This window comes from Tympanuchus pallidicinctus, unplaced genomic scaffold (assembly GCF_026119805.1).
Source record: "Tympanuchus pallidicinctus isolate F22 unplaced genomic scaffold, pur_lepc_1.0 scaffold2, whole genome shotgun sequence".
In the NCBI taxonomy this organism is placed as follows: domain Eukaryota; kingdom Metazoa; phylum Chordata; class Aves; order Galliformes; family Phasianidae; genus Tympanuchus; species Tympanuchus pallidicinctus.
The window spans coordinates 51424587-51452164 of record NW_026294721.1 but is presented as its reverse complement, the minus strand read 5'-3'; the positions used below and the strand labels follow the sequence as shown (position 1 = coordinate 51452164).

The 27578-nt window shown below is 37.0% G+C and overlaps 1 protein-coding gene across 3 annotated transcripts; it reads right to left on the bottom strand.

The window, feature by feature from the left end:
• Window positions 1–163: 163 nt before the first annotated feature.
• Window positions 164–27564, bottom strand: AIMP1 (aminoacyl tRNA synthetase complex interacting multifunctional protein 1). 3 transcript variants are annotated; one of them, XM_052681507.1, is made up of 7 exons: window positions 27502–27564; window positions 9369–9502; window positions 8503–8616; window positions 6265–6420; window positions 4655–4866; window positions 3852–4020; window positions 164–413 (listed from the first exon to the last, which is right to left on the bottom strand). In XM_052681507.1, coding segments are annotated over exons 1-7 (954 nt in total). In that variant the 5' UTR covers window positions 27504–27564; the 3' UTR covers window positions 164–246. The 3 variants fall into 3 exon arrangements, with proteins under 3 accessions (XP_052537467.1, XP_052537469.1, XP_052537468.1); XM_052681509.1 differs by lacking the exon at window positions 27502–27564 and adding an exon at window positions 27064–27283; XM_052681508.1 differs by lacking the exon at window positions 27502–27564 and adding an exon at window positions 20187–20360.
• Between the last annotated feature and the right edge of the window lie 14 nt (window positions 27565–27578).

The following is a 27578-nucleotide window of genomic DNA, read 5'->3' as shown; positions in this document are numbered from 1 at the left end:
TGAGCCTCGGTAATTAACCACTGAGTGGTTAATGACTGCACAGAACACAACCTCAAAGAGAGTCAATATGGAGATGAGTGAATTGTTAGTGTTTCAAGTATAACATTACGCATCTCTGGGAAAGGAATCGAACAAAAAAAAAAAAAAAAGTATTAGACATGCATTTCAGAGGGTTATATATTCATGTTTTTTATTGTGCTCGCATTACTTTCCATTTCAACATCTGAATAAGCAGCTAACAACCATTTATTTAATTCCGCTGTTTGCCATGGTCGCTGCCCTGCAGACTCCTTTTCCTTTCACTTCAAATGGAACTCCTTTGTATGTAGCCACACACTGGTCATTGGTATGAAGATCGGGTTGGATTTGCTCCCAAATCTTCTTCTTGGGATTAAGTTCTTTCTCAGGATCTCCTGTTTCAAAACAAAGAATAACCTAATAGCACACAACACATAAGAAACAGCAAGGAGCTCTATGTGAGCACACATTAGTGAGAGCTCACATAGAATCTCTGTAAAATTTTTAAGGGAAAGAAATATTACCTGTGAGTCTCAAAACAAAAGCTTTAATTTTAATTAGGGACCGCTTAGAATCTGTCTCCAGATCATCTCTCAAAATGATGGTTTTTCAGAAGAAAATGTACTGTAAGTAGCAGACCTTAACTCCTGTCTAAAGAAATCAAACTGTTGCTGGCTGTTGATTTATAAAATTTACCTAAAAGCAAAAGGATTTCTAAGAATTAAGCAGATGCAGACCATAAGAGCATGTAGAACAATATATTGCTTAATAAGACACAGCTTTATCTATACCTTAATTTTAGGAAATAATTATTTTTAGACCTTATATCAAAGGAATTTGGTAGGTGCCCTCATAGATGAGAAATACATTTTAAAAAAAAAACAAGAATCAAACAACCAGTCCTAGATAATATATCCTCTCTGAGATTATCTCAGGGGAGCCAGAAGTTCCTATGGCCAATGACAAGCTCTCTGTGTAAGCATAATGTCAAATACTTCCTTCTTCCACTAATCAGTGTCCCCTGGAAGAGAAAAATGCCATTGCCTAGTACAAGGTGTATGTGGTTAGTTTCTAGTATTCTTCAGTGGCTTCTGATCAACACAAGTAAACAAATCACATTAATTCCAACTTCTCTTATTTTCTTCTGATACAATCTACTCCTGTGCTCAAGTCCTGTAATACTAAGTTACCTCAGCATGTAGACAGCTCTAACTTCTGTAGCTTCTATAAACTGCAACTGTGCAAGAAAAGCACATCAAACTGACTTCTGTATTGAGCAGACTATTGTTGCCTAAGTAGAGTTTGCTAATTGTATTCCAGTTACGTCTCAACTGCAGTGCATATAACATTAGAGAGAAAAACAGAATAAATAACTTAAGTGCTTGGAGCTAAATGCGCATTTCCACAAAAATTAAAATTCTGTTCAATATTTAAGTTCACAAAAAAGGACTTAGACCACAGTGAATGCATACAAACTAATAACAATCATTAAGTTTAATATTAAACAACCCACTGGGCATTTCCTTCCTTTGTCAAGTATAGAAAGTTTTTTTTTCCATTAAGAACAAAATCTGACCTTTACTATAAAAAACATTTTGAATGTTAATAAGTTCATTTGTAATTTCATATCAACTCTTGGAATGTGTGATGAGCTCACATTAGATCAGTATAGGCACCAATTGTCAATACTACTCGAGTTTTAAGATGTGCATTTTCCTAAGCTTTTTTCTCACTGCATTTTCTTCCCTTCCAAAAATATTCATTAGAATGGTTTCTAAAACTTAAATTTCATTTTGCAATGGCTTAATGAGCTTCACACTATAAAATAAAAAGAACCAAATAAAAGAGCTCAGTTCTTGCTGAATGTGTCATTTGGTCTAGCAGTTCAAATACTACAGAAGAAATTACCATAATAAGCAAGAAACCTCTTCACACTGTAACACCTCACCTATGAAATGGCCTTATGAAATATTAATACTGCTCACCCTGCTATGGAATATAATCACACAACTGTATCCATATAGAGACAGCATAGTTAAATAAACCTACTGACTATGCACTGCATTCCAGCTTTAGCACCTTACTTTTTATTTCTAAGAGCTAGATATTGATCAAAATGTTAGATTCTTAGATCAGAACTAACATCAAATAACTTACATAATAACTTGAGGTTCCTGTGGCATTTTTGCATTTAAGAATTTTGCCAAAGCATCAATTATACTGGTATACTGGTACCAGCAAGATTCCTTCATTAGCTTTGAAAGCTCCTGTAACTGCTTTCACACAGCAATTCCTGTGTGGGAGTGCATAGTTTACAGACAAGTGAATGAATATTTTTTCTCAGGCTAATGTGAGTCAGATCTTTTCCACTCCTGTTTGGTATAAATTTGGTAAAGTTCTTAATACAAGAAAGACCCAACAGATCTTGAAGATTCATGTATTAGAGTACAAAATGGTGTTAAAGTTCCCTTGAGGACAATGACATTAAGTAAGCCAAGAGTACTTCTCCAGACCACAGCATCATTTTATAATTTTATACATCTTTCCTCCCCTGAAACACAGAAAATGATTTTAAGAAAATTCTCAAGCTTCAAACTAATTGTTAGTTTCTTTAAAGGAACAAGACACTTCCTTTAACAAAAAAATCAACAGGAAAATTAGCTTCTCATTAATACTTTGTATGGTGAAGGTTTAAAAAACACATTGATTGCAATGTGCTTGATAGACAGCCGTGTTTTAGCTGCATTACCGTTGCTGCTGCTCCAGTTGCTTCATAAGCTTTCACACTTCAAACCAGAATCAGATATCCTTACTATTTTCATTTCAATGACTCAGTGTTTACACTTCAAAACCACTCTTAAAAATTACATCAGAACATAAATTATTGCAATTTCAGCAGAGTTACAATCTGTATCAGAATATAAACAATTGCAATTGAGCAGTGATATTAAATGACATCTGACATAGTAGGGTTTATCCAGTAGCAGGGTTTACTCTACAGCTTTGAATGGGAGTTCCTACTATTTAGCAACTACTGTAGCCCCTCAAAATTTAGTGCGCATTACATGAACCCAGTTTAACCAGTTCTGCATCTGAACTAGCAAGTTCCATGTCTTTCTTAAACAGGCAGCATTTTTCATTTTCAAGATTGCTACTCTTAGTAAACAAAGCATACTTCAGCTATTTTCAGACATAGCATTAAATCAAAGAAAACTGAGCTTCCCTCCCACTTCCTAAGAAGTTGGATAGAATATTGCTTTCCTCATCATCATATGTCAACCAAAATACTTATTTTTAAACAAGCATCAGTTTTAGTAATGAGGATATGTTTCTATGTTGAAAACAGAAATGTTCAATCCTTCACATGTAAAAGAAAAAGTATATTTTTGAGCAACAAAGTTATGACACTTTTTCTAGAGGTAGGGCCTGGAGTCAGAAACTTGAGACACTGGGTAAGTTACTTTATATCTCTATGCTTTACATTTGCTAATTGCAACAAGCAAATGTGTTTGCTCAAACACATGCAAAACAGAAACACTTGTTAAGACTAACTTTTAATAAACTGAATAATTTTAATACTACAGCACAGCGTCACTTTTAAGAGTATTTCCCTGAATTCTCAAACTTCTGGTTGAATATTTTCAGTCCTTTATTTACACAATTCTAGCATGCTAATAAAGAGTTTTAATATGACACGTTCTGATAGTTTCAACCAAAATGCAACCAGCTTTAAAATACTGTTCTCTCTACTTTAGAAGCGATGTCACCTTTGCAAAGGTGAACTGCCTCCTATTTCCTTTAATTTCCTTCTTTCCCAAGTACCCACTGCTTACCTGGAAAACCTTCAAAAGTGATTCTGTCTCCAGCTACCGCTCCGGGTGGGGGAGCCAGAATTTCCACTTTTTCTGGGGAGCTGGCACACATCACCATTGCTTGAGATACTACTCCTCTCATCTTCGCAGGCTTCAAGTTACAGAGCAGTACTGCCATCCGATTCTGCATCTTGGGGAAGGAAAACAGAAGGATGTGAATATTTAAATGCCACATGCTGTGGCATTTTGGGATGGTGGGGAGAGGGAGGAAATGACTAATTTCATTCTAACAAGAAGAATTACAATGAAAATACTTCAACTTACACAAGTACAAAACAACAAATGCACAATTTTAATGCCTGCACACCAGAAAGAACATCTAAACTGCTCAAGGGTTAGTTTGTGAGGAATGGTTTCAAGCTCCAGCAGGGGAGATTCAGGCTGGACATTAGGAAGTATTACTTTTCAGAAAGGGTGGTCAGGCACTGGAATGGACTGCCCAGGGAGGTGGTGGAGTCACCGACCCTGGGGGTGTTCAAGGAAAGGCTGGATGTTGTGTTGAGGGACATGGTTTAGTGGGAGCTATTGGGAATAGGTGAACAGTTGGACTGGGTGATCTTTTAGGTCTTTTTCAACCTTGGTGATTCTATGATTCTACTTTTTTTTTTTTTTTTTTGCTTATGTTAAAGACTAGTCTCACCTCTTCTTGTTTTTAACTGTACAAATCTTTTAGCAGAATAAAAACACACCCTTATTAACAAACAACAATAAACAGTCACAGATACTTCAGGAAAGGATGGCTTACAGACAAATATTGTTAGTACCTGATCCAGGGGAACATATTTCACTAAACCACTGACAACGGTCCTTGGGCTGGCTTCTCCAACATCCACCTTTTCAACATACAACGTGTCTGCATCTGGGTGCTTTTCAGCACTAATAATGCAGCCGACACGAAGATCCAGACGAGACACATCTACAGGTTTTGAATCACTACTTCCAGCAGCTGGCTGCTGTTTCTTCTCCTTCTTATCACCTATTGAAATTTAGTTCAAGAAACATTAAAGAAAATAGCATAAAGTCATGTCTGTTACTAATTACAAGGGAAAAGTGAGCTACCATCTCAGAATCAAGCATAAATTCAGTGCAAAATGCAAATAAGCAGTAAAATTTAGCACCTCTGTTACTAGTTTCCAGAAAAGAATCATCTTACACCTTCCCATTTAGATTGTTACTACGAGTTCCACCCTAAGGCAGAGTTGTTTCCTTAATGAAGTCGTTCTGACTTAAAACATGTCTAGTGTGTAAAGTATCCTCTGCCAAAGGCCACAGTGATAAGACCAAGGGTAGTTTTAATAATTTGTAATTACCATTAAGTTTTGCCTTGGTGTTTCACAAAAAACTCAAAGCTAGACAAACACAAGTAATAAGGTTACGAGCACTTAACAACTGCTCCTGAGGGTGGGCTGGCTCTAAGTCACTGCAACTGCAGTATTACAGTTGCAAATCAACCCTTCCAGATGACCTTAACTGACATTATTTGTTTCACAATACAAATACATTGTTTCAACTGTAAAGCTTTCACTGATAACAGCATTTATTCAGTCACAACACAGATGTTTGTTATCACCTATACATACACTGTATACCATAAAACAGAAGTGAAGCAGCATTACACACAACTTCTTAGAATTTTTTTTGTGACAAGGAAGTTATATCCAGTTTACGTAGACTGTCTTGTTTGAATGACATTCATGATTACAAAGAACAATGAAACATACGGTATAAAAAAAAAAAAACACTTAAAAAAGTTGAAATAAGCCTGTTATTCTTACATTCAAGAAAACTTAGCTATCATCATAAGCTAAATTCCCTTCTCTGATGTGAACTAAACTCTCCTTCCTATGAGTGGGGCCAGAGAAGTAAATTACATTATCATGAATCCAGTACAAGGATGAAATTGTATCACGTGCTCAAAGATTTGGGGGAAAAAAAAAATTTTTCTTCATTTTTTTTTGTTTTACTTTTAATTAAGTAATACCTCTTCAAAACTATTTCAATTTGTATGATCAAAAGGGCTAGTATTTACAGCAAAATATAATTATGTGTTACTACAGGTATATGTAATTAAAGACAAATTATGTTTGGTTTTGGGGAGCGGGGCTTGTTTCTCTGTTTATGTGAATATAGTTGTAAGTTCTTAAATAAGGGAGTTCAGTTATATTAAAAGAAATTTGGTGTATCTCACTTCAGTAAGAACTTGCACCTTAACAGCCTTTGTTAGCTATAAGTTCTTCTGGTACTTTAAGAGTTAGCACATGACTCTTCTTCATGTGACCATGAGCTGTATATTATTTTTGCCACTACCCAGAACGATGTAAAAGCACAAATCAACAATTTTCATGTCCATCGCAATTAAGAAAAAGCAGAATACCTTTTTTTTCTACTTTTTCCTTCTTTTTCTTTTCTTCATCTTCACCTTTAATGTGATCTTTGGAACCAGATGATGCAACTGCTGTGGGTTGTGGAACATCTTCTGAAAATGAAGCTGTAGACACAGTTGTACCAGAAGGAACTGCAACCTGTTTTACTAAGAATCAAGAATATATAAATTAGAAGGGCTGCTAAAATTTGGAGCAACACGACATGAAGTTTCCAGTGTAAATGAAGTAGAGAAGTGAAAATTTTGCTTTAAGCACCTAAAAATTCAAAACTACTGAGCAGTCAAGTGCATTACAAATCCAACAACAGAACTCACTGTACACATGATTCTGATGACAAGAATGAAGCCTCTGATTACATATTTTTTTAGATTGGGAAAAATGCTACCCACCTTCCTATTTATCTCATCAGATAAAACATTAGAAGCCCATTTCTTCTACCTCACACTCTTCAAAGATCTCATTTAACATACGATTGCACTGTGCACTCATATTAATGACTGACTGACAAAGATGCTGTGTCACTGTAGTTCTGCATCCTGCATACACACTTCTTAAATATTTCAGAACTTTTCTGAAGAATTGTGCCCTCTTCAACACAAACAATTTGCACCAATTATTTTTTAAAAAATATCTGAATTTGAGATTTTGTTGCACAGCTACTTGCCATCCAATTACTTCTTGTGGAAAGACAGTATCTCAAAAATCTGATAAATTAAAAGTATTAAGGGAATTTTTTTTAAACATTCTATATTTGTCTAGTTTTGTTTGTTGTTTTTTTTTTTTTTTTTCTGTTCAAATGCTTCAGACTTGCACAGCTAAAACATACAAATTTAATTCAAAATAGAGTATCTGAATTTATTCCTACTAGCTTTTAGGAAAACTAGACTTAAAAAAAGATGTATGTGAAGCAAAATATTTCCTTATTTTTTACTTTAGTGTAACACCATCTTGAAAAACAAGAACTATGCATCTCAGGACTTCACTCTGCAGAGTAAAACAAATTTTGCCAAATAAACCATACCCACTTATGGAGTAACATGCAGAATGACAGATCACAGAAAAATGAACTAATTATTTGGTTTAGTACACGTGAAGGCTTTATTTTCAAAAGGAGAAAAAGAATACCATGAATTTATAAAACTCAAGACTTCTTGAAAACTCAATGCTCAAAACTCAATGCATTGTTTTGCAGAAAAAGACTCTGGTTGAATGCTAGCATCTATCCACACTGGCCCACCTTACCCACTGACAGTTTGGGTAAAAATACCAATACTTGTTTAAGGTTTAATAGAGAGGCTCTATTTCACAATAATTTTGAATCAAATATGTCACATATGTAATGCTTCATTTTCACTTCTTCCTTTTTTAATACAGAATTATGGTGTGAGCCGAATTGAGTTGAACAGAAGAATGCAAAGAAAGAAAAACAGTGCTATGAAAGGCTGGTTTTACCAGAGCATTAGATAAAAATTCAAGACAGTTTCTAATTTTATATTGTCACAGATTTCTAGTAAGTCACTGTCCACCTGTTTGTTGAACAATTACATAATTTTCTATAGGGATTTCAGACAGGCTAGATCAAATATGAGACTATAAAGAAGAGTTAAGCATTCATCAGTTTTCAAAGTATTATAAGTACTTACTGACATCATTCAAGATTGGGACTCATAAAAGGTGATGTTAGAAAAGACCATGCAAGGAGGCAGTTCCACATCTGATAGAGATTTGGCACACGCACCTATTATGCTTGCAGCTTACTAAAGCTGTGCAAGTGGGTACCTCACAATAGACACTGAACCTTGGAAAATTCAGAGTCTGTAAGAGATGCCATAGACACACATACCAAAAGAAAAAGACAGCACAAGACATGGAATCATCTGAATTGAAAGGAACCTATCAAGCCCATTTGGCCGACTCCCCTGCAATGAACAGTGACACCTACAGCTCCATCAGGTTGCTCAGAGCCTCTCCAGCCTGACCTGGGCTGTCTCCGAGAACAGGGCACCCACCATTATCTCTCTGGACAACCTGCTCCAGCGTTTCATCACCCTTAACATAAGAAAAGCTTTTCTTACATCCAAAAAAAAAAATCTTACCTTTTAATAGGAAACCATTTCCCCTCATCCTATCACAACACACCCTAAAGAGTTTATCCCCTTCAGGAACTAACTACAAATCTAAGAATTAACTAGAACTTTGTTCCCCAAAGACAGGACTTCTGTCCCCACCTCCATTTCGAATTTCAGCCTGAATCAGCTCCTGTTTCAGCCCTTCAATTTCTTTCTTCAGTTTTGCATTTTCCACACGGAGCTTTTTCTCTTCTCGGAGAGATGCCTGCAAGACTAGAAGTTCACACAATGTTAAAAACAGTAAGTTTGAATAATTAGCATTTACCACTTGACAAACAGAGGTTTTGTTAAAAAAAAAAAAAAAAAAAAAAAAAAAAAAAAAAAAAGAAACTTGATGTGCCAAGCATCAAAAAACCTTAAAAGAATATATTACTGGCTGTATTTACTGGCTGTATTTAGGAATCTGCTTTTTCATTGGTTTAAAAAAAAAAAAAAATCCACAACACTTACATACTTGAGTTGCCTTTCAACATTTTCAGTCCCCTAAATTGATTCCTAAGAGGAAATTGCAAGAAATCTACTAAAAGAAGTTTGAACATGTTTGTAATATGGAACATCTTCACTCACTGATGCTGATTTGTATGAACTATCAAATTTGGCACTATGACACACTCAAGAGAATCCCATAGCGGTGAAAAGCAGCAATAGAAGCACGCCAGTGTATGAGTCTCACATCATTCCCAAATGCCTCTCACCCCCCAAAAATGAAAAGTGTCCTATCAAATTACCATAATCTGTTTGTGTCATTCCTCTTTCATCCATGCTTTTGTATTTCAGAATAAGCAGCTTCAAAAAACTCACAAACCACAAGGCAGTGAGAAGAGGTGCTATGATTATAAGCTTTATCTCTGAGAACTTAAAGGGCTGACGGCATTAATGAAGTTGTTCATGTTCTGTAATTTTTTCCTATGAGCATTTCATTTTAACCATCTAATTAACAAGCTTATTAAGACAGAATTCCTTACTAGCTTTCTCCTTGAGCAGGGCAATTTGCTGTTTGAGATATTCAATAACTTGATCAGCCTCTGCACCCTTCTGCTCCAGTCTGTTCAGCACTGTATTGTTAGCTGCCATCTTCATCAAGAAACAGGCTAAAAACCTAGACAAATAAGAGTTTAAAATTAATTACTTCTTAATTGATAATTAATGTCCCATCTCTTACCACAAGAAGCACTTCTAAAATCCGTTGCTAAGTAAAGAAATCTGCAATTTATACAAAACAGGCTTCTATCACCTGAAGCAAAGCTCAAACAAAAAGCAAAATTAATGTTTGACAGCTGCTGTTAAGTATTACAGAAGAAAAGCAACTTTTCTTCCTACTGCAGAAAACATTTTCTTGCCTCATAAAGCAGGTAAAATTCTCATAAAAATTACAAAACTCTCCAATAAACTGATTCAGAATGTACTGAATTCTTTATACACTGTGGATACACATACATTAAGGAATTACTTATTTTTAAGCAGAATTCATCAGCATTTATACTCATCTCTGATTAATGCAACTTCTACTGCAGGTTTCTAGCTTCAGTTTTTATTTTAGCACTGATTTTGTTAGCCTCATTTTGTTTCCACTGAAAAGGAAGGCCAGGCACCCAGGTAACAAATTCAAGGAACAGGAAATACAAAACAGTTAAGTGTAAAAACAAATAAATGCTGCCTAATTTTCCTTTAGGACACACAACTTTTTTTATTGGCTTTCACTACTGCTCCAGAAACAAGCAATGCCTTGTGTGAAATCCTAATTTGTTGAACTCTACCAAGTATGGTCCACTTCTTTCCTTGTGCCATTTGCATCTAAATATAAAGGCTCAAATATGATAAACAGCATGATGAAACACAGACGCTCATATCTGCAGCAGATTGTGCTTTTACCCCCTGTCCAGTACCTGCAGGATAAAATATTCTGTATTGACAACAATTATCTACAAATCAACCAAGAAAACACTCTAAGTGGAAGAAAAAGATGCCTTGTCGATTTTGACAAGTAACAGTAATATAATTCCTGTGAATTTGCCCATCAAATGCAAAGAGGGAAGACCTAGTAAGAAAACAGTGACCCATATCACTGCATTGGCTCCCAAACCTTTACCAAAGCCCCTAAAAGCTTTTTGTCATATCAAATTGGCAAGAAAGGATCCCATTTTATTGTGAGATTGCTCTGACACTGCGACTTAAGACTGTTTTTAACATATGAATACTCCCTGCTGGGATTTGCAACAGAAGCCACAGGGCTGACAGAACAACTTAAAAATAACTCAAAGGTAAACAGGCACAAACACTTTCCTAACATTAATGCAGCACTTTAGCTGTATTCTCACTGGCAGCTTAACATTTCATGCCCTATCTACAACTACATAACAACCCAGAGCTATATAGCAGCTATACAGCACTCTTCCCCCTTTTTTTTTTTTTGAGCAAACTACCAAAGGTGACACTGAATTGGTAGCCAGTAGTGAAATTAAAGTTTCTCAATGTAAAATTCACAAAGACAAAGAGACTGCAGTCTAAGCAGATGGTACATGGGTTTTAGTCTTCCTGCAAGTGATGAATGAATTTCCTTCTTTGTAATCTTATGCAATGCAAGCTTGTTTTACACAAACCTATCTCATAAGACAGAAGTATTATTGTCATTCCACTCTCTGCCAGTCCACAAGAGATTTCTTTTTTAAAAGCAAGAAAAACTTATGGAGAAAGAAGTGGTAAGGACCATCTCCTCAGGACAACTGAAGTAATTTTAATATTCAAACTCATCTCGGCATTGAGAAAATATTTTTTCCATATGCAACATACAGGATCCATTATTTCTGAGGTCTAACAGAAAACCAGGCACTTAAAAGTGACTCCAATAAGTTACTGATTTAGATGTCAACTGGAAATAAACATAAAAATATTATAGCACAACACAGCACAGTACAAAGCCTGGGGTATTACTGTCAGCATACCAATAAGCTCTCTCGCAAGCTACACGCTCTCTCAAGGGAACACAATACTAACAGGGGAAACTCAGCCAACAACAACAGAGATGCTACTAAAACTTCAAAGTGAATGGAATTGGTACATTTTACAGGCTTTAGCCAAGTTGGCTAATGAACTGAAGATCTGGAAATAAAGTTACCTGATTACAATGGGTAGACATTTTCCCACTTGTCAAATAAATTTCTGTAGATCTATATTGCAATAACACAAGCAATAGGTATTTCCGATACTAACATAAAGAGCCAACGGGCCGAAATGAAGTGCTGTGCAGGCACGTGAACCCATAAAGCAGTGTGATAAAACTGTATCCAAAAAGGGCACAGTTCGGTTTCTTTAAGATCCACCCTTGCTATAAAACAAAGCACATGAAAATTGTTACTATTGGAACAATCCAAGTTTACACTCTGCAGTCTGTTCTTTCCCCATCCCTTATTTCCTTCGCCCTCTGTTACTCTGTCTGTCCCAGAAGAAAAATGATTGGTGATGTACAAACTATAAGAAAATTGAACAATACAGCACAAAGAAAAGAATCTTAACTTCTTACAGATAGATTTTCATTTGATTATTTGATGTTTGTGTTACAGAAACATTCCAGAGCCAACTGAAAGTAAAGTCACTTCTTACGAGCTACTTTCCTTACCCTGAGCTAGGGTAAAATAGTTGAGAAAAACAAGTCCTGAGTAGCTATAGCAGTGGGACAAACCTTCTGACAAGTGTAGCTGCCTAGAATTACCTGCGTTTACTGAGCTAAGAGAAACTGCTTAACCTCAAAGCTCTGATTCCTACTTTTTTTTTTTTTTTTACCAGCAAGATATTCAGTGCTGCCTCCAAACCAACAGTTTCCCAGTAATGGAACTCATCGATCAAATGAAATATGTAACTTCACAAGTGTAAGGATTGTATCAGTATGAAATGACTGTTCAATTTCTCATCATTCTATTTCCTGACTTTAAAGCGCTGTCTATCTTTCTACTTCAACATAAAGCACTGCTCTTTGTGGTCTCCGAAGTATTTGCAGTCCCCTAGTATAATAAAACAGGTATCTGTTTTCCAAAAACACCCAATGCAGAAGGTTCCCAAAAGTGGAAGGCTGTCTACCATAAATCAATATTACCCATACAGCACAAACTACTCCCAAATGTCAATGTTTTATGCTAGTTTATCAGAATTGGTTTAGACATCAGACTACATTCAGATTAAAAGATGAAGAGACCAATAGGGGACTAAAAATCTAAACTTTCTTACTCTTCAGTATTATCTGTTTCCTAAAGAAACAAAAAGCCAAACCCCCCATAAAATTAATGACAAGATTTAGAACAAACTAAAAATTGTTTTTGGAATCTATCCATGGTCCAAACATGGAACCAATTACTTTTTGCTATTGGAAAAGCAATCATTTAACCAAAAAACAGGAATTGGAAGCCAACGGACTCCCAAAACCTACAATAATTAGCTCCAAGCATTCCATTTTCCAGCTGCAAGTTGTGTTTTTTTTTTTTTTTTTAAAGCCAGTATTTTAAAGCTCTCAGCTTATCTTGCAATGGTTTTTAATGTCAGCACACAAAGATTACTAACTATATGAGATCTGAACTACAGGCTGCTGCTCCCTGTGCATGCACCAAGCATATCTGTAATGGCAAAATAGCTTTTATTTTACCATTTTGAAGTCAGTAAGCTTCATATATCTTAACAGGCATTTTATTTCTCACTCTTTCCTACAGGCCTTGGTGCAACACAACCAAACGCATTCCATTGACACTTGGGATATGTTTGAGACAAATGTCAAATTCTGCCACAAATAACGTGAAAACAAAATCATCCTAACTGCCTGCTTCTCATCTCTTCCTCTCCCATACCTACACTCACCCGCAGGCAATCAGAGGCTGAACTTGCAGAGCTCACTGAGCCGGGCTCTAAAGCATTCCTGCCAGAGCTGAGCCTTGAGCAATGCTGTTGTGCCACTGGGTAAGAGGGACGCAAGAAATGAGAAACTGCTGTGTAACAGCAGCTGGGAGAGAAGTTCAGCTGGTCATTGGTGTGAAACCGTGACAAACAAAAAACAACTGTTGATGGAAACAAGTTGCTTTTTGGTTGAAATGCTCTATTCATATTACAGTTTGTCATTGCAAAGCAGAACCTGTAGGATCAACGTTATTCTAAGAGTTACCAACAACACAAAGGTAACAAAATTTCTCCAAAGCAAAATATGCTTAGGGCAATTTTTCTTCTTCAGCTTTTGATCTTGAGTTTCAAGTAGTTCTCAAATGAAATTGCTTTGTTTCTTTCATGAGATGTCTCAAGATGCACCAAGGGTTCCAGCTCATATTGCAACATATTCTACTTTCTGTAAAAGACAAGTATCAACAACCTTTTTGTTTCTACAAAAAGTGGGTTCAAAGACTTGTCTCCGAGCATCTTTTTCTGAAATGGTCATTTCTGGCAGACAATCTTACAAAAACCCATAAATGTAACAGAACATGCCAGCTGTTTGCCAGATTCTGCTTTCCTGTGCTTTGCACTTCCATGAACTGTCAGGACACACAGCTAAGCAGATTTAAGAGCCTCACATCACACCTTTTCATTCTGCAAACCGAGGAACAGTAGTGATCAGATCAAAACAGGAGAGTGAAGGTATGCTATCTTCTGCTCAATTGAAAGATCACCGCAATAAAGATGTTCCTGAGAGGAAAACAAGAGTTTCATTTTCAGGACAAATTTAAGTTCTTCAACAACACAAGTAGGCTATGGCTGATTACTTCTGACATCAAGTCTTCATTTTCACTTGAACACCTCCATACCTCAGTCACAGAAGTACAGAGTATGTGCAGCAGTCCAACTTGTCACTGAGGAGGCAATATGCTGTTGCATTTAGTTGCACATATGTAGCGATACACTTCTATTGCTTGGACATTTTGGAAACTATATTCAGTAAGTTTCAAGCATATGACTATTGCTACCATTCAATTCTCTTCTCAAGAAGTTGGATCTTGAATGAGATTCTTATTTTTGTTACACACTGAGAAATGCAGCAATGCCTTTCACACCCAAGCATTCCTTCTCAGGAAAGGCAGCTGTAAAGGAGAAAGATTTTTAGGTGTCGAGAGGCAGAGAGGAATCAGAATTAATTATCTGAAACCACTATGATCACACACACTTTCATCCATAGAAAAATACAATTCCTCAGTCGCAAACTAAAGCGGAACAAAAAGCCATTCACAGAGCTTTCAAACCAAAAGGTTTAAAAAAATCTGCTTTTCAAGTCTCTATGCAAATTAAATACAATTTTTGTATTGCTTGCAATTACTGAATGATCAAAATGATCAAAACTCATTTCTTAGTTCTAATACAATAGAACAGTTGTTTTTTACAACAGTTACAACAGTTCTAATAACACACCCTATTACACTTGAACATAATTTCACCTACATTGAAAAGACAAGTTCATATTAAGGTTTAATCCACCCATCTTTCCGAACTGTTAGCTCTGCAAGGAAAGAACACAGGCTTTCTGAGTCTCACATTGTCAAATTTTGCAAGACTAAAAACATGCTTTGAAATCCCAAACTAAACATGCAAACGACCAAAAAGTACATCTGCACCCATGCTTTTCTTCATATACAGCAAAGGAAACATACAGAAAGTATTTCTGGAAGAATGATGGCAAGCTCTTGAATAGCAACAACTAACAACGACTACATTTAAAATAAAGCTGGACTGTTTACGATGCCAACATTTTGAGCATTATTCATCATTTCAGCATAACACTTCAAAAATCAGGGCACGATTACTAAATCACAACAGAAGCTCATTTTTGGCTCACTGTAATAGATCAGCGATCACCCACCAGGTACTAGAAAGAAGCATAAAACATCAAATGAAACTTTAATTATTGTCTTACATTTTGCTAAAAGAAAAATGCTGCTTTTGATATGATAAACATGGAATTACAGCCTTAGTCATAAAAAAAAAATGCTGTAAAGCAAGGAAATAAAAAGTCCTGCAGACTTAGTGCAAACAGACTTAAGAATTCTATTTTCTTTGTTCCAGCCGACAAGCAATTGGTTCAACTGGAGCTTTAAACACTTGAATAGTCCAACCATTGTTATTATTGCTGTTGTTATTTTTGGAGCACTTAAGTACACTTTTTACAGTATTCATAAACTATAAACAAATGTGTAGCCCATACTGAAAGCAAATTGCCAAGCAGCAAATTGTAAGACATAGTCGTAGATTTCTGCCATATGTTATTTCAACTCACATTTTTGCACTGAGACTCAGAATAATTACTTTGCAGATTTCCAAACAACTAACATGTCTAACACCATCCATCCACGAAGCAGTGCCAGCCCTACCAAAATATTTGCCAGCTCTGGAGAACACAGATCAACTCTGATGGCTGCCAGATAAATCAGGCTCAATCTCAGCTGCAGACAGGTCCTCGAGCAGTCCTAAGAGCTTACTCCTCCCTTTTTTAAAGGGCTGGAAAGAGTAAAAACACACAGATCCAAACCTTTGCATACTGAAAAACACAGTATGAAAAATATATATGTATTTAATGGGATGGAACATAGTACACGAAGCTCAACCACTGGTATCAATTTTGAGGCAAGTTATTCAAGATTATTTTTAAATACAAAGACAAGTTACTCTTGAAAGAGAAGAATGTACCAAAGACGTGGGTGAGTCACAGCATCAGTGAGACAAACAGAACCTAAACTATCAGAAGGAATGCATAACAATCTGTCAATTATTTGTTATTACAGACAAAAGCAGAAGGATGAAATCCTTCCTTCAAGTGCATGACACCAAGCTTAATTTGAATTCAAGTGAGTCTTTCAGATCTGTATAGTACAGATCGTTAGAAATAAAAGACATTCCAGTATTTCACTCAAGTTCTCATTTCGACATAAAGTAGATGCTACAACATATTAATTAACTGCATCACATCTTAATACTCCACAGCTGGAGCACTCAAAGGCTTAAGGAAAGTGAAGAGTAGCTGCAATTTCATTTATATCCTGCGCAAAACACTACTGTCATGTTCCAGCTCCAAGTGATCTTTGTGAGCACTCATATGTTTGAGCAGGCACCCCAAGGATTAAACAAAGCAGAGACATAATTACCAGGAGCAGGTTTGACTGTCCAAGTTAGGACAAAAGTCATGAGATATGGACATCATTTGCAACAAAATTCTTCACAGTTACCAAAAACTTTTCAGTAACAATAAAGACTGCATACAAAGTTAAATGCAGATTAATTTCCTAAGCAGAATGGCCAGTAATTCTTGGGTTGCTCAAGAAAAGCAACTTATCTGCACTGCTTGAATTAAGCTCCAACAAATTACGCGTCCACTACATCTGCCAGGCCCCCTGGAAGTTCACCAGAGATTCATCTGGCTGTGCTTTACAGCACAGTCTGAAATTTAAGGAGCAGCTTCTATGCCAGAACAGCTGGACAACCTCATGTATTTTTTCAGCAGTCTCTCTTTTGGATCTTGCTGCATTAATGCTTTAATAGCACTATAAGAATCATACAGTAAACGATCACCACGTGCAGAAGGAATTCTTACATAACTCCTGCAATGGAAAAGATACAACACATACAACTTGATACCTTGTTTCTTGGGCTATAAGCACTGAACTCCAAACCCCAAATGCATCCAACTCCTTGGAACAAAAAGCTTCCATCCAGCTCTTTCACATTTCTTTTACTTTTATTTATTTATAAAAGCTTAGTTTTCCAAAGCACTGTGTATCCAATGGATACCACTGTACTAAATAAAAAGTAGCTGCTACATATGTCTCAAAATATCCCCATAAAACTTCCTTGACGGGTGATGGACTTCATAATTACACTCACATATGCTTATACATTCAGAAATATAAGTGGACTCAGCTGCATCTGAGCAAGTCTGCAGGGTCAGCATATGCCACAGAAGAACTCCAAGAATCTGTACTGTTGCTCATCCTCAGGGGTTTTATGGGGGAGTGAAAGCTTTAGATTACTGTCATAACTAGAGAGTAAACTACCCATAAATCAGACAGACTGCACTGTATTTCTGGATCTTTTGCCACCTGTTGATCTTGGATATTTTTATTGTTTTCAGTAACTTTATACTAAAAAAGTGATTGTTCACACTGCTCGCCTAAGAACATGCACAGCAATCATAATAAGGTAACAAAGAAATATTTACCCCTCTCCCACGTTTGTTTGAAAACATACATTTTTGAAACACCTCTCAAAATCCACTCTTTCTTTTGGATCTGCCTGGGCAATACATGGCAAAAACCTTGGCCGCCAAAAAGTCAATTTAAAGACAGCCTTTCCTACCAAGTCTGGAGGGTTTGGAAAAAGCAGCAATGTATTCACTGTTTGCAAGGGGTGCAAAGCCATTGTATTGATTGAATAATAAACAGGATGACTGACTCTTTTCAATTCAGAGTCATGAAATGTCAATTCTCAAGTCTCCGAATGTCAGAAAGCCGCCTGCTAGTTACCTTACAAAGTTCAACTGCAATGACAGGGAACCTTTAAAGTCTTTACTTCTACTTCAGTATTAGCTTTTCACTGTGTAGAATTAGTATCTCATAGCAGTGCTAAGACAAAGCAGGATTTAACCATTCCACAAATGGAAGCACGGAGGTTAAAAATAATCTTTATTCACTCACAAAAGCATTCAGCACACACACAGATGTACAGCAAGAGGATCAGAACTCTCAAACTACAACTGCATCAACAATTGCTTGTATTTACTGAAGCAGAAACTCCAGCTATTCTTTTATCTGAGCCAAATAAAAGCTGAAGGAAATTAAACTTGAAAGTGTGCATGTGTGTGTATGTCTGTGTAATCAATGCAAGAATGATGGCAAGCATCATTTAACAGGGAGCAACAAAGCTGCCTTGAAAGAGAAAAGCAGTCAGTCCTCACAGATCTTTGAACTTAGTCACAGAATCGTATTTACCTAAGCTAAAACTTCCCACGCATGTGACTTCCCCATTTCATTCATCACACAAATAACTGCACTTTCCAGAGTTGAATTTCATCACTTACTACAGCAGAACAGTATTTTAATGAAAATCTTTCATAAAGATACTAACTTAACCAGTGCAGAGAAAAAATAATTATTCAGCTGTGGAGTGAAAAGCCTAAATTAACTTTCAAATCTAAAGTGGGTTGACAGCCACTAATCCTCAACAGCCAGAAGCAGTTACATGTCACTTGAAAAGCATGTTGCAATAGTATATACAACCTCATATTCATGACATCAGAGCCAAAACACAGGTCTCTCCCTTTAATCACATACAGAGTGAGTTACAATTGCTAGCAATTACCTCCAACAAACTACCAGGTCTCGTAGCTACGTAACTATGCTCCCTTTTGGATCAACAGTTTTAACTTTGGGGTGGTAGAAATCTATAGAACTTTTTCCCCTACAGGAATAAAAAAAGAAGCTGAAAGAAAAAGGTTTTCAGAAGATTTCCATCTGTGCAAATGAAGCCTTTTCTACTCTTAACACAAAAAAAACCAAACTTTTGAAGTAAAGATGTACAACAACTATCAATAATTTGCAAATGAAGGCCATGAAATAACAATAGAAAAGATACTTGAAATCAGAAATGCAGCTTTGCTGCCACTGAGGTACAAAAAACAGTGGGACAGCATTGTCTTACTACACAGCTACATTACATCTACTACTGCTTTCAAATAAGATGTTACAGAAAGATGCCTGTATCCAAAAAAGTAACCAACACTTTCTCTTGTTCATCAAATACTTACATTTAAGTTTTTTATTTTTAAAATGAGAATCATTTAATTGCTATCAACAGAGAGCCACTGTTCAAATCTTATATGCTTATTTTCTAAACCACATCAGCTGCCAAAACTGATAAATTAAATGTAAACACCATGAAAACAAAAGGTATTTTTATATGTAAAAATAATGTAAAGCATTTGGATGCGGTGCTCAGGGACATGATTTAGCAGTGGTTGTTAGATTTAGGGTAGTACGGTTAGGTTCTGGTTGGACTTGATTATCTTGAAGGTCTTTTCCAACCTGAGCAATTCTGTGATTCTATTTGACTTGCTAGTCGTTCTAGCTGGCCTTCCTATGTCACCAAGAGGGCCATCTTGAACCATGCTCAAGCAACTATATTCCTCCAGGCACAGTTCAGACCAACACAGTCACTACTCAGTCCATAGTATGGCAATCAAGGTCGACTTCCAAATCATGTTATCTATAAATATTTAAGCACCATTTAAGAAAAAGCACAGCAAAAATTGCATCTTTTCACAGTACCAAGTAAGCTGGCTTGAAAAGACTGCCTTCTAAGAGGATCAGAGCTCTTAAAACTTAGGGAATGCAAGTTATTTTTTCTGCAGTAAACATAGACCTGTGCAGAGCAAGAACAAAAAAAAACATTTTGTATTCATCTTGGACACAAAAAGCAACTACACCAGCTACTAAGACTGGAAGCATACAAGAGTAAAATCCTTGAAGTAGCTATTGGGGACTGGCAGCTTTTCGCCTATGGAGTTGACACTTCTTATTTCCATAGTTTACTATTGAACTAATTATGCTTTCGTTGTAACCCAAATTAATCTACTGAAAAAACAACATTTCAAATAATTATTTTAAAATCAAATTCTGTTATAAGAATTTCAAAAGATGTAAATTGGCAAGAAAGTTCTCAGTAAAATACCATTCTGGAGAAAGTAAAGGTTATTCGTGCAAAGGAAAAAAACTCTTCCTAAGTTCTTATCATTAGTGTTATTTTATAGATGGTCGTATGGATGTGAAATTACTTACCCACTGTGATGTAGCAGGGTAATTCAACCCCTAAGAACAGATTAATTTCCCTGATGCACAATTCAGTGTCATATCCTAGTTGGCAGTGGTGACTTCCTCAATATGTGACTGTTACCAATTACCAGACCACTTCACACAGAAGGTTTCAAAGCTTACAGGAGAACGAGCAAGAACACAAACTTACAGCCTTAACTCCAGAGCAGCTGCTACTCAGCCAAACGTAGCCCCTTTCACATGCCATGAGCAAACATGCACACTCCTGAGGGAACAACAGTCCCTAGCTGCCCCAGCCCACTGAGCTGCTGAGATTATTTGCTCACTTATCTTCTGAGTCTGAAATACGATGCCACTACAAAGCTGTATATTAAAGCGTAATTGAGAAACACTCTGGGACACAAACTAGATCCAATAGCCATGGATGGTTTCCGAGAGGGTCCCGAAGTAAGAGCCTAATCTTTAAACTATCAATCCATACACGGTCAATTCTACGTTGGGAAAGCTCCTGATGAGAAGGAAATGGAAATAAAAGTCTTCTGTAATGGAAAATCTTATGCCAAAAAATCGCACCAAATGATCTCAAGAAGAGATTTGTGAACACAAGGCAGTTTCTAGAGATGTTTTATGCATTGCCAACTGCTTTCAAATGTAAAAAGCATCTCAGAATCTGTCTGCCTTCAGATAATTAGGATATGAGACAACACACCAGGGAAGCAGTTATGAGAGGAATTCAATTTCCCTCTAATCCAACACAGAATCTCTAGTAGGCTTTATTCCCCAGCATTCTGTGGGAAGAAAAATAGGTTTTTATACGTGAAGTGCATTTTACTAACAATCAGTAAATACAATATGGATGGCTTTCAGCATCAATCCTAGTTCAAGCTTCCCTGCTGCTTTTTTAGAGCCAAAGGCCAGTTTCTAGTCTGTCTAGCCATATGGAGATGGCATAAGAACTTGAGAATTTTATACAAAGATGTGGAGTGTAACAAAATGCAAGAACTAAGTTAACAGAAAGTTGTTCTTTCCTAGAATTTTTCTTTGCTCAGTATCTTTTTCAGATAGAAGTTCCCTAAAATTAGCATGAAATTTCATTAGAGCACCAACAATTATTCTCTTCAAAAATCGCAAACACCAACAAGCAATTACAGCTGCTGTTACAAACCTTCACCAACGAGTTGAAACATTAAAACAGAAAAAGCTTCAGACTATCGGAAGGCTCAAATCACAAACATTTTTTAAAAGAAATCTTATCCTTCAACTCCATAGGCAGAGACAACGCCCTTGTTAATTCACTTTTTCATTACCTCAATCAATAATGTTCAAGTTAAGTACAGACATTAAAGATTTTCTCAGTTTCACTAGACAAAATTAAAAAAAAAAACACAAAAACTACTTTTCAGAGGATACAACTAACAACACATCAATAAAAAAAAATAAAACAAAGAAAAAGCAACCCCCAAGCAATAAAGTAAAACATGGGAAAGTACTCCTGTTCCACATTTCAAAGAATTACTTAATCAAGAAAGTGACCTATCATCCCAACTAACTTCATCTCCCTACACCTGTCCTCATCCCATATTAAGGAGCACACAGAAATCATTAGGTCACGACCTAAAAAAAAATCAAATGAAAAAAAAACATGATTAAGCAGCTGGTGAAGGGCCATATATAACCAGCCCTGGGAGCACAGGTGTAAACAATTCACCTGTGCTACCGGAAGGGGCAGACCCTGGCTCACCCCACCTAACCTCATTTAAGGGCTGGCAGCCACAGGGGAAGCTTTTTTTTTTTAACTTGGAGATTGCCTTCTTTAGAGTGTTTGGTGAGCCCTGGTTCTTAGAAAGGGGGTAAGTAGCTCCTTCTTTATTGCTAAATATTAGTTGCTATCTTTATTAGGTTTAAACCAACTACATTTCCTACCATCTATCCTTACAGTGGGTGGGATTTGTTGAGTTACAGAAGAAGAATAGAGTCAAGGATATTCAAGAGAAATACGCATAATCCAGCAACAAATTCTTTAATGGTACGGTATCACCACTAATAATCTTAATATTAGCCTATTGGCTACCACAGAAAGTTATAATTAGTTATAAAGAAGCAAATTGAATTGCTCTTTTTAGCTTTTCATTTGAATCACTTGATCTAGCCTGTTCATTTAAACATATTGAGGAACTGAAATTGTGTGTACAAACTAGTGATACAAAACTAAGAGGATGCTAAAATCTGGAATAGCCATTGTGTGTTGGCCTTGATAAGTATGCTACTTTTAAGATTCTGAATTCTGCTATCAGGACTGCCAGCAATTGACATACCTAAAACTACACTGATAACTGATCATAAACTTCTAACCCTGTTGTTTTATAAGTATTTGTCAGAAGCAGAGTGTGCCTGGATTTTTCTGATATAAGTTTAAATGTGTATACTTATATTCAAAAGAACACAGAAACAATCTCAAATACTGGGAGCTATCAAGCTATTCATGCAAACTATCACACGAATTATAATGATGAAGGGCTTTCTCTCATTCTGTTTATCAGATGTAGTTCATTGACTGGAATTGGAAAGGAAACATTTTTTAAGGGGGAAATATGTGCTTGAAAAATGCTTTGTACCTCTTACATACTCCACCATTAAACGTATTTAAGGCTCAGTCACCAGCTGGTTAGTTAATATAATACCACACCACAAACATATTAGAGGAGTACAAGCTCTTCTCTGGAAATTTATTCCCTTAATGTGCTCCTTTCCATCAGTTTAAAAAACAAAAATCTGCTCAAGCTTGTAAGTTCTCTAAAAAAAAGAAGGTAGGAGATGGGAGGAAGTAAAGGCAAGACAAGCAGAAAAGCTTTCTAGCTGTGTCTTATCACAGTCAAAATGTCCCAGCTGCTAAGAGGCTTCCCAAGTGACATGCACATTGTACTCATGCATACCTGAGACTCCCCACAATTGCCACAGATGTGCTTTTGCTCAGATTCTCCTTTACTTTAACTTCTTAAAGATACTTCAAAGGAGATCAAAAAGCTTGGAAGAAGTGAAGTTGTTTAGTCTACAGAAGATAGATGGGAGGCTTGCTCTCATTCTTCAAACACAAAGGAAGTTGGTATGAGAACAGGACTAAACTGCTCACCAGGTCTACTGCAGACAGGAAAAAGCAAAGGAGACTTAAGTTAGACATTTGGAAAACTTTCAAGTAAGAGCAAGGGACTGAACAGATTGCCTATGTAAGTTGTGGAATTTCCATCATCAGAGAGTTCTAAAAACAGGTTAGGCATGTAAGTATAACTTGTAGATGAGAATGAGTTTGGCATCTTCTGCTCCTCTTCTGCTAAGGTCTTTTCATTACATCTAGCATTAGAAAAAAAATATTTTCCTCATTTTATATCCCAGTGTTTTAACTTCTAAAAATATGCAGCAAAATCTACCTTTGTAATTGTGGTATCTTCCTGTATTCAGGTATAGTAACTTAGAAGGTTAAAACACAGCAAAGGTTTTCTAACTGTGAAAAACAGGGGAAAAAAAATCACCTGTGAAATACAACATCAACATATTACTTTCATATTCTGAAGAAATTGGTATATAAATTAATTTGCAAATGCATGATGTTGGTGAGCAGACTACAACATCCTTTCAAGTAGGACAGGACAGGCCCTGCTGTGGGAGGCCACCATCCCATACACCCAGGGCTGAGCCTGAAGTATCCTGCAGCCACTGAGAGCAAAAAGAAGACTAGCCTAAACACTCCTTATAGGGCTTCTGTTATTTGCCTGACATGCACAATGAGAAGGCACATGTTCCAGTGCAAGGTCAGCACCACACACAGAAGTCTAATGATGGATGCAGCTTAAAATAGACTAAACTCCTTAAAGCACCAAAGAGACATGCTTATTCGACAGGTATTTCATTCCAGAAAGTCCTTTTCTTATAATTAAGCTTCTTAATTCTTCTTAAAAAAGAGAAACTTGTTAGGAAGTTCATATTAGAGCTGTGTCAGCTTTACAGCTTAATGTGATCTTTTCTTTCTTCTATCACATTTTCCCAATACATGAGCAGGAGCTAGTGTGTGTAGCCAGTTCTGTTACCACTTCTATCACAGAGCACAGCTTTTAGGTACAGTTCTACCATCTTTGCTTTCTTCCCAGAATTTTAACAGGATTTCTTTAAAAGGGCAGCATTCAAAGGGAAGGGTATAAGTAAAATGTCACACATCACTGTAATCTTCCTTGCTACCTTTTTGCCTTACAATACTAATGAGACTACATAGTATTTACTTTGTATTAGCAAAATATATGCTGTTGATGGATGACACATCAAGCTCCTAATTTGGGTTCTTTTGTATGAGTTTTGTAAGTCTAAAATAGCAGCAGGTAAGTTACAGTGCTCATACTGATTCTAAGTAAATGCATAATTGTCAATGCACATCTCAAGTCCTAATGCAGCAGCCAATTTGTTTTTCAAAAGAAAAGTGGGACAACTGATGAATTACTGATCTATAGCCACCAAGCCTACCCAGTAATTCTTGTGTTTAATTTTTTTTTCCTTAAAAGAAAAGCAGCTTTACATCCATTAAAAAAAAAAAAGTTCAGAAAGCTGCTTTGAGAAACATCCAAACCCTTCTGAGACTGTATTCAGTAATGAGTAAAGATGGCTTTTACTGCACTGGAGGGAGAAAAAGAAAAGCTTAAAAAAAAAAAAAGTGCTATCAAAGGAACATTCTGCTACTATTTAATACTAAGGTAACCGTGGAGATGGAATCTAAACATTCATTTCCCCAAGCCCAAAGGGCGAGTATGACAGGAAATCTAACAAGGAAAATGTATCTTTGTGGTGGTAATAAGAACCATACAGGTAACTGTTTTGAAGGAAAACTAAACAGGTTACCAGGGTTTCTCTGCAGGACTGCAGTCACAGAACTCATATCAGCTGAAGAAACTAGAGATGCTATTTACTTTGCTCATGTCTGATGTTCATAGCAGCTGTCTCCTATGCTGGCCATTCATTTTATCTGTGTTGCCTAGCATTTGAAATTCTTTAGGTTTCAGAAAACACTTCTACAGAAGAGACAAATGTGAATGAAATCTGTATATGATAGTAGTTATATGAAACCAAAAACTCCTGATTAGAAAAGCTCAAAACACGATGCATCAGATTCTTGTTGCTCCACACTTGATAATTCCTTCTTCTGAGTGAGCTTTACGCTCGCTTCTACTATATATTTTTCACTGTGCTTTTAGGCATTGATAATGCTCTTTCCATTCTCTGAAGTTAGACTAAGTCCTCCAATTAATAGAGAATTTACTATACATCAACTGCTCAGTGTCATCGAGTATTTAACTCTCCAAAGTCAATACAATTTCTACAGTGTACTGAGAATATAACATCTTCCACTAGCAACACAACATAGTGGTTGACCCCCCCCCCAAAAAACTAGTGAGCTCTAAAACAGGATGAAACAAAAGCCAGAATGAAAATAAAGTTCTTCCTTGTGTGAAGTTCAAATGCATGATGAAGTAAGAACTGCTAATGGCCAAGAAACTCAAAGGAAATCTGTTGGAAGACCCATGCTTAGGGCTAGTATCCTTACGACAATTACTTTTTACCTAGGAGACATTTTGTCCGTGTACATCTAGGATAAAACTCATCTCCTATTTTGCAATGTATTATGCTGTTTTCTTAAAAATTTAAGATCTATTCCTCACTCTGATACCATTACTGAGTTCTCGTCCTCCAGAATATACAAGATAATTTTATGACTTTATAAGGGCTTTTTTTTCCCCAGAAAGGACTGCATTAATATGACAAAAGAAACAAAACCAAAAAACTCCACAAACTAAACTTGCTCAAGTTAGTTGTAAGAATAATTTTGACTTAATTCACTCTGTCTTCAACATCTTGCACCTTTAGGATTCAATGCTGACAAAACATCGAAGCAATTCAACAACGTACTTCTCAGAATCATTTCAAGTCATGATTACCATAACAAGAACATAGTGTTAATTTGGGATGGGATGAGAGAGGAACATAATATGACAAAGATCCTTTAGGCTGAATATGTAAGAAAACACTCTACCAATTGATAAGATCTAAGGGGAATTTGTTACTAAGACCCACAGATTATTATAACACCATATCCCTTTCAATAATATTTGACATTAAAAAGCAGTTTTAGGATTTTGGCTTTGTTTATACAGATTTGTGGTTTATTTTCCAACAGATCTTTGAAATAAGGTATATCACTTGAATGTAACCAGAACAAATGAATGAAGAAGACATGAAAAAATCATGGAATGGATTGAAAAAGACCACAGTGATCATCAAGTTTCAACCCCCTGCTATGTGCAGGGTCATCAACCACCAGACCAGGTTGTCCAGCCTGGCCTTGAATGCCTGCAGGGATGGGGCATCCACAACCTCCTTGGGCAACCTGTTCCAGTGTGTCACTACCCTTTATGTGAAGAATTTTCTCCTAATATCTAACCTAAATCTCCCCTGTCTCAGTTTAAAACCACTCCCCCTTGTCCTATCACTATGTGCCCTTGTAAACAGCTGTTACCCTGCTGAGATGCTGTATTTGATCACTGCTTCGAACTACTACAGAGTTCACATAAAGTACCCTGAATCACACATATTAGTGAACCACAACAGGAGCATTAAAAAAATCTGAGTTAAAGGAATAGAAAGAGCAGGATATGCAAGGACAACTCTGCAGCTATTTTGCAAAATGAAGAAAATACCACTGCAAATCAACAAATTTAGCAGAAACATGGTTACTGGCGAGCTAGCTCAAGGTGTATGGTATTTCAGTAATTCTGCCATGTAACACTAGTGGTGTGCTGCTGTTTGTAACGTAACAAGCAATAAATCATAAGCTTATCCTTCTTACCCGCTCTATGCTACCTCATGCAGAGTCAGGAGCCGCCGGTTAAATCCTGCAACTATCTTTACTGAGGACAGTTTGCTGCTATACTACTTTTCATTCGCTGAAATCTCTACACAAACACCGTGAACCTCATTTGGCTACCAGCTCCTCTGCAAAGCTTAGCAGGCGCTTTCTGGCCTCCAGGCCCTCACAGCCCTTCCTTCAGCAGCCTCCCGCCACGCTGCCACTCCAGTGGGCGGGCTGACGGGGGGACACCTCACGCTGCGGACGAACCGCTTCACCTGCGTGCTCCCTCCCTACGGACCACGGCATCCGGACCCGCAAGGCCACGCTCCCGCGCACGTGAAGCCCCGACACCATCTCCCTGCCTCGAACCCTCGTCCCTCTCCGCAGCACACCGCCCGAGATGGCCTCTCCCAGCCCCGCCAAGCAGCCACTCACATCAACCGGGCCGCCGCCGCCGCCGCGCTCCTCGCCTCGCGCAGGGAGGAAGCCCGCTGGGACTGCCTCAGCGAGAG

What these genes read in the sequence shown, in the direction of transcription:
- AIMP1 (XM_052681507.1), bottom strand. An exon ending in GGCTGAAATTCGAAATGGAG is followed by an intron (nt 6,421 to 8,502) that starts GTGGGGACAGAA and finishes CTTGATTCTTAG; the next exon opens with TAAAACAGGTTGCAGTTCCT. An exon ending in GGAAAAAGTAGAAAAAAAAG is followed by an intron (nt 4,867 to 6,264) that starts GTATTCTGCTTT and finishes AAATTTCAATAG; the next exon opens with GTGATAAGAAGGAGAAGAAA.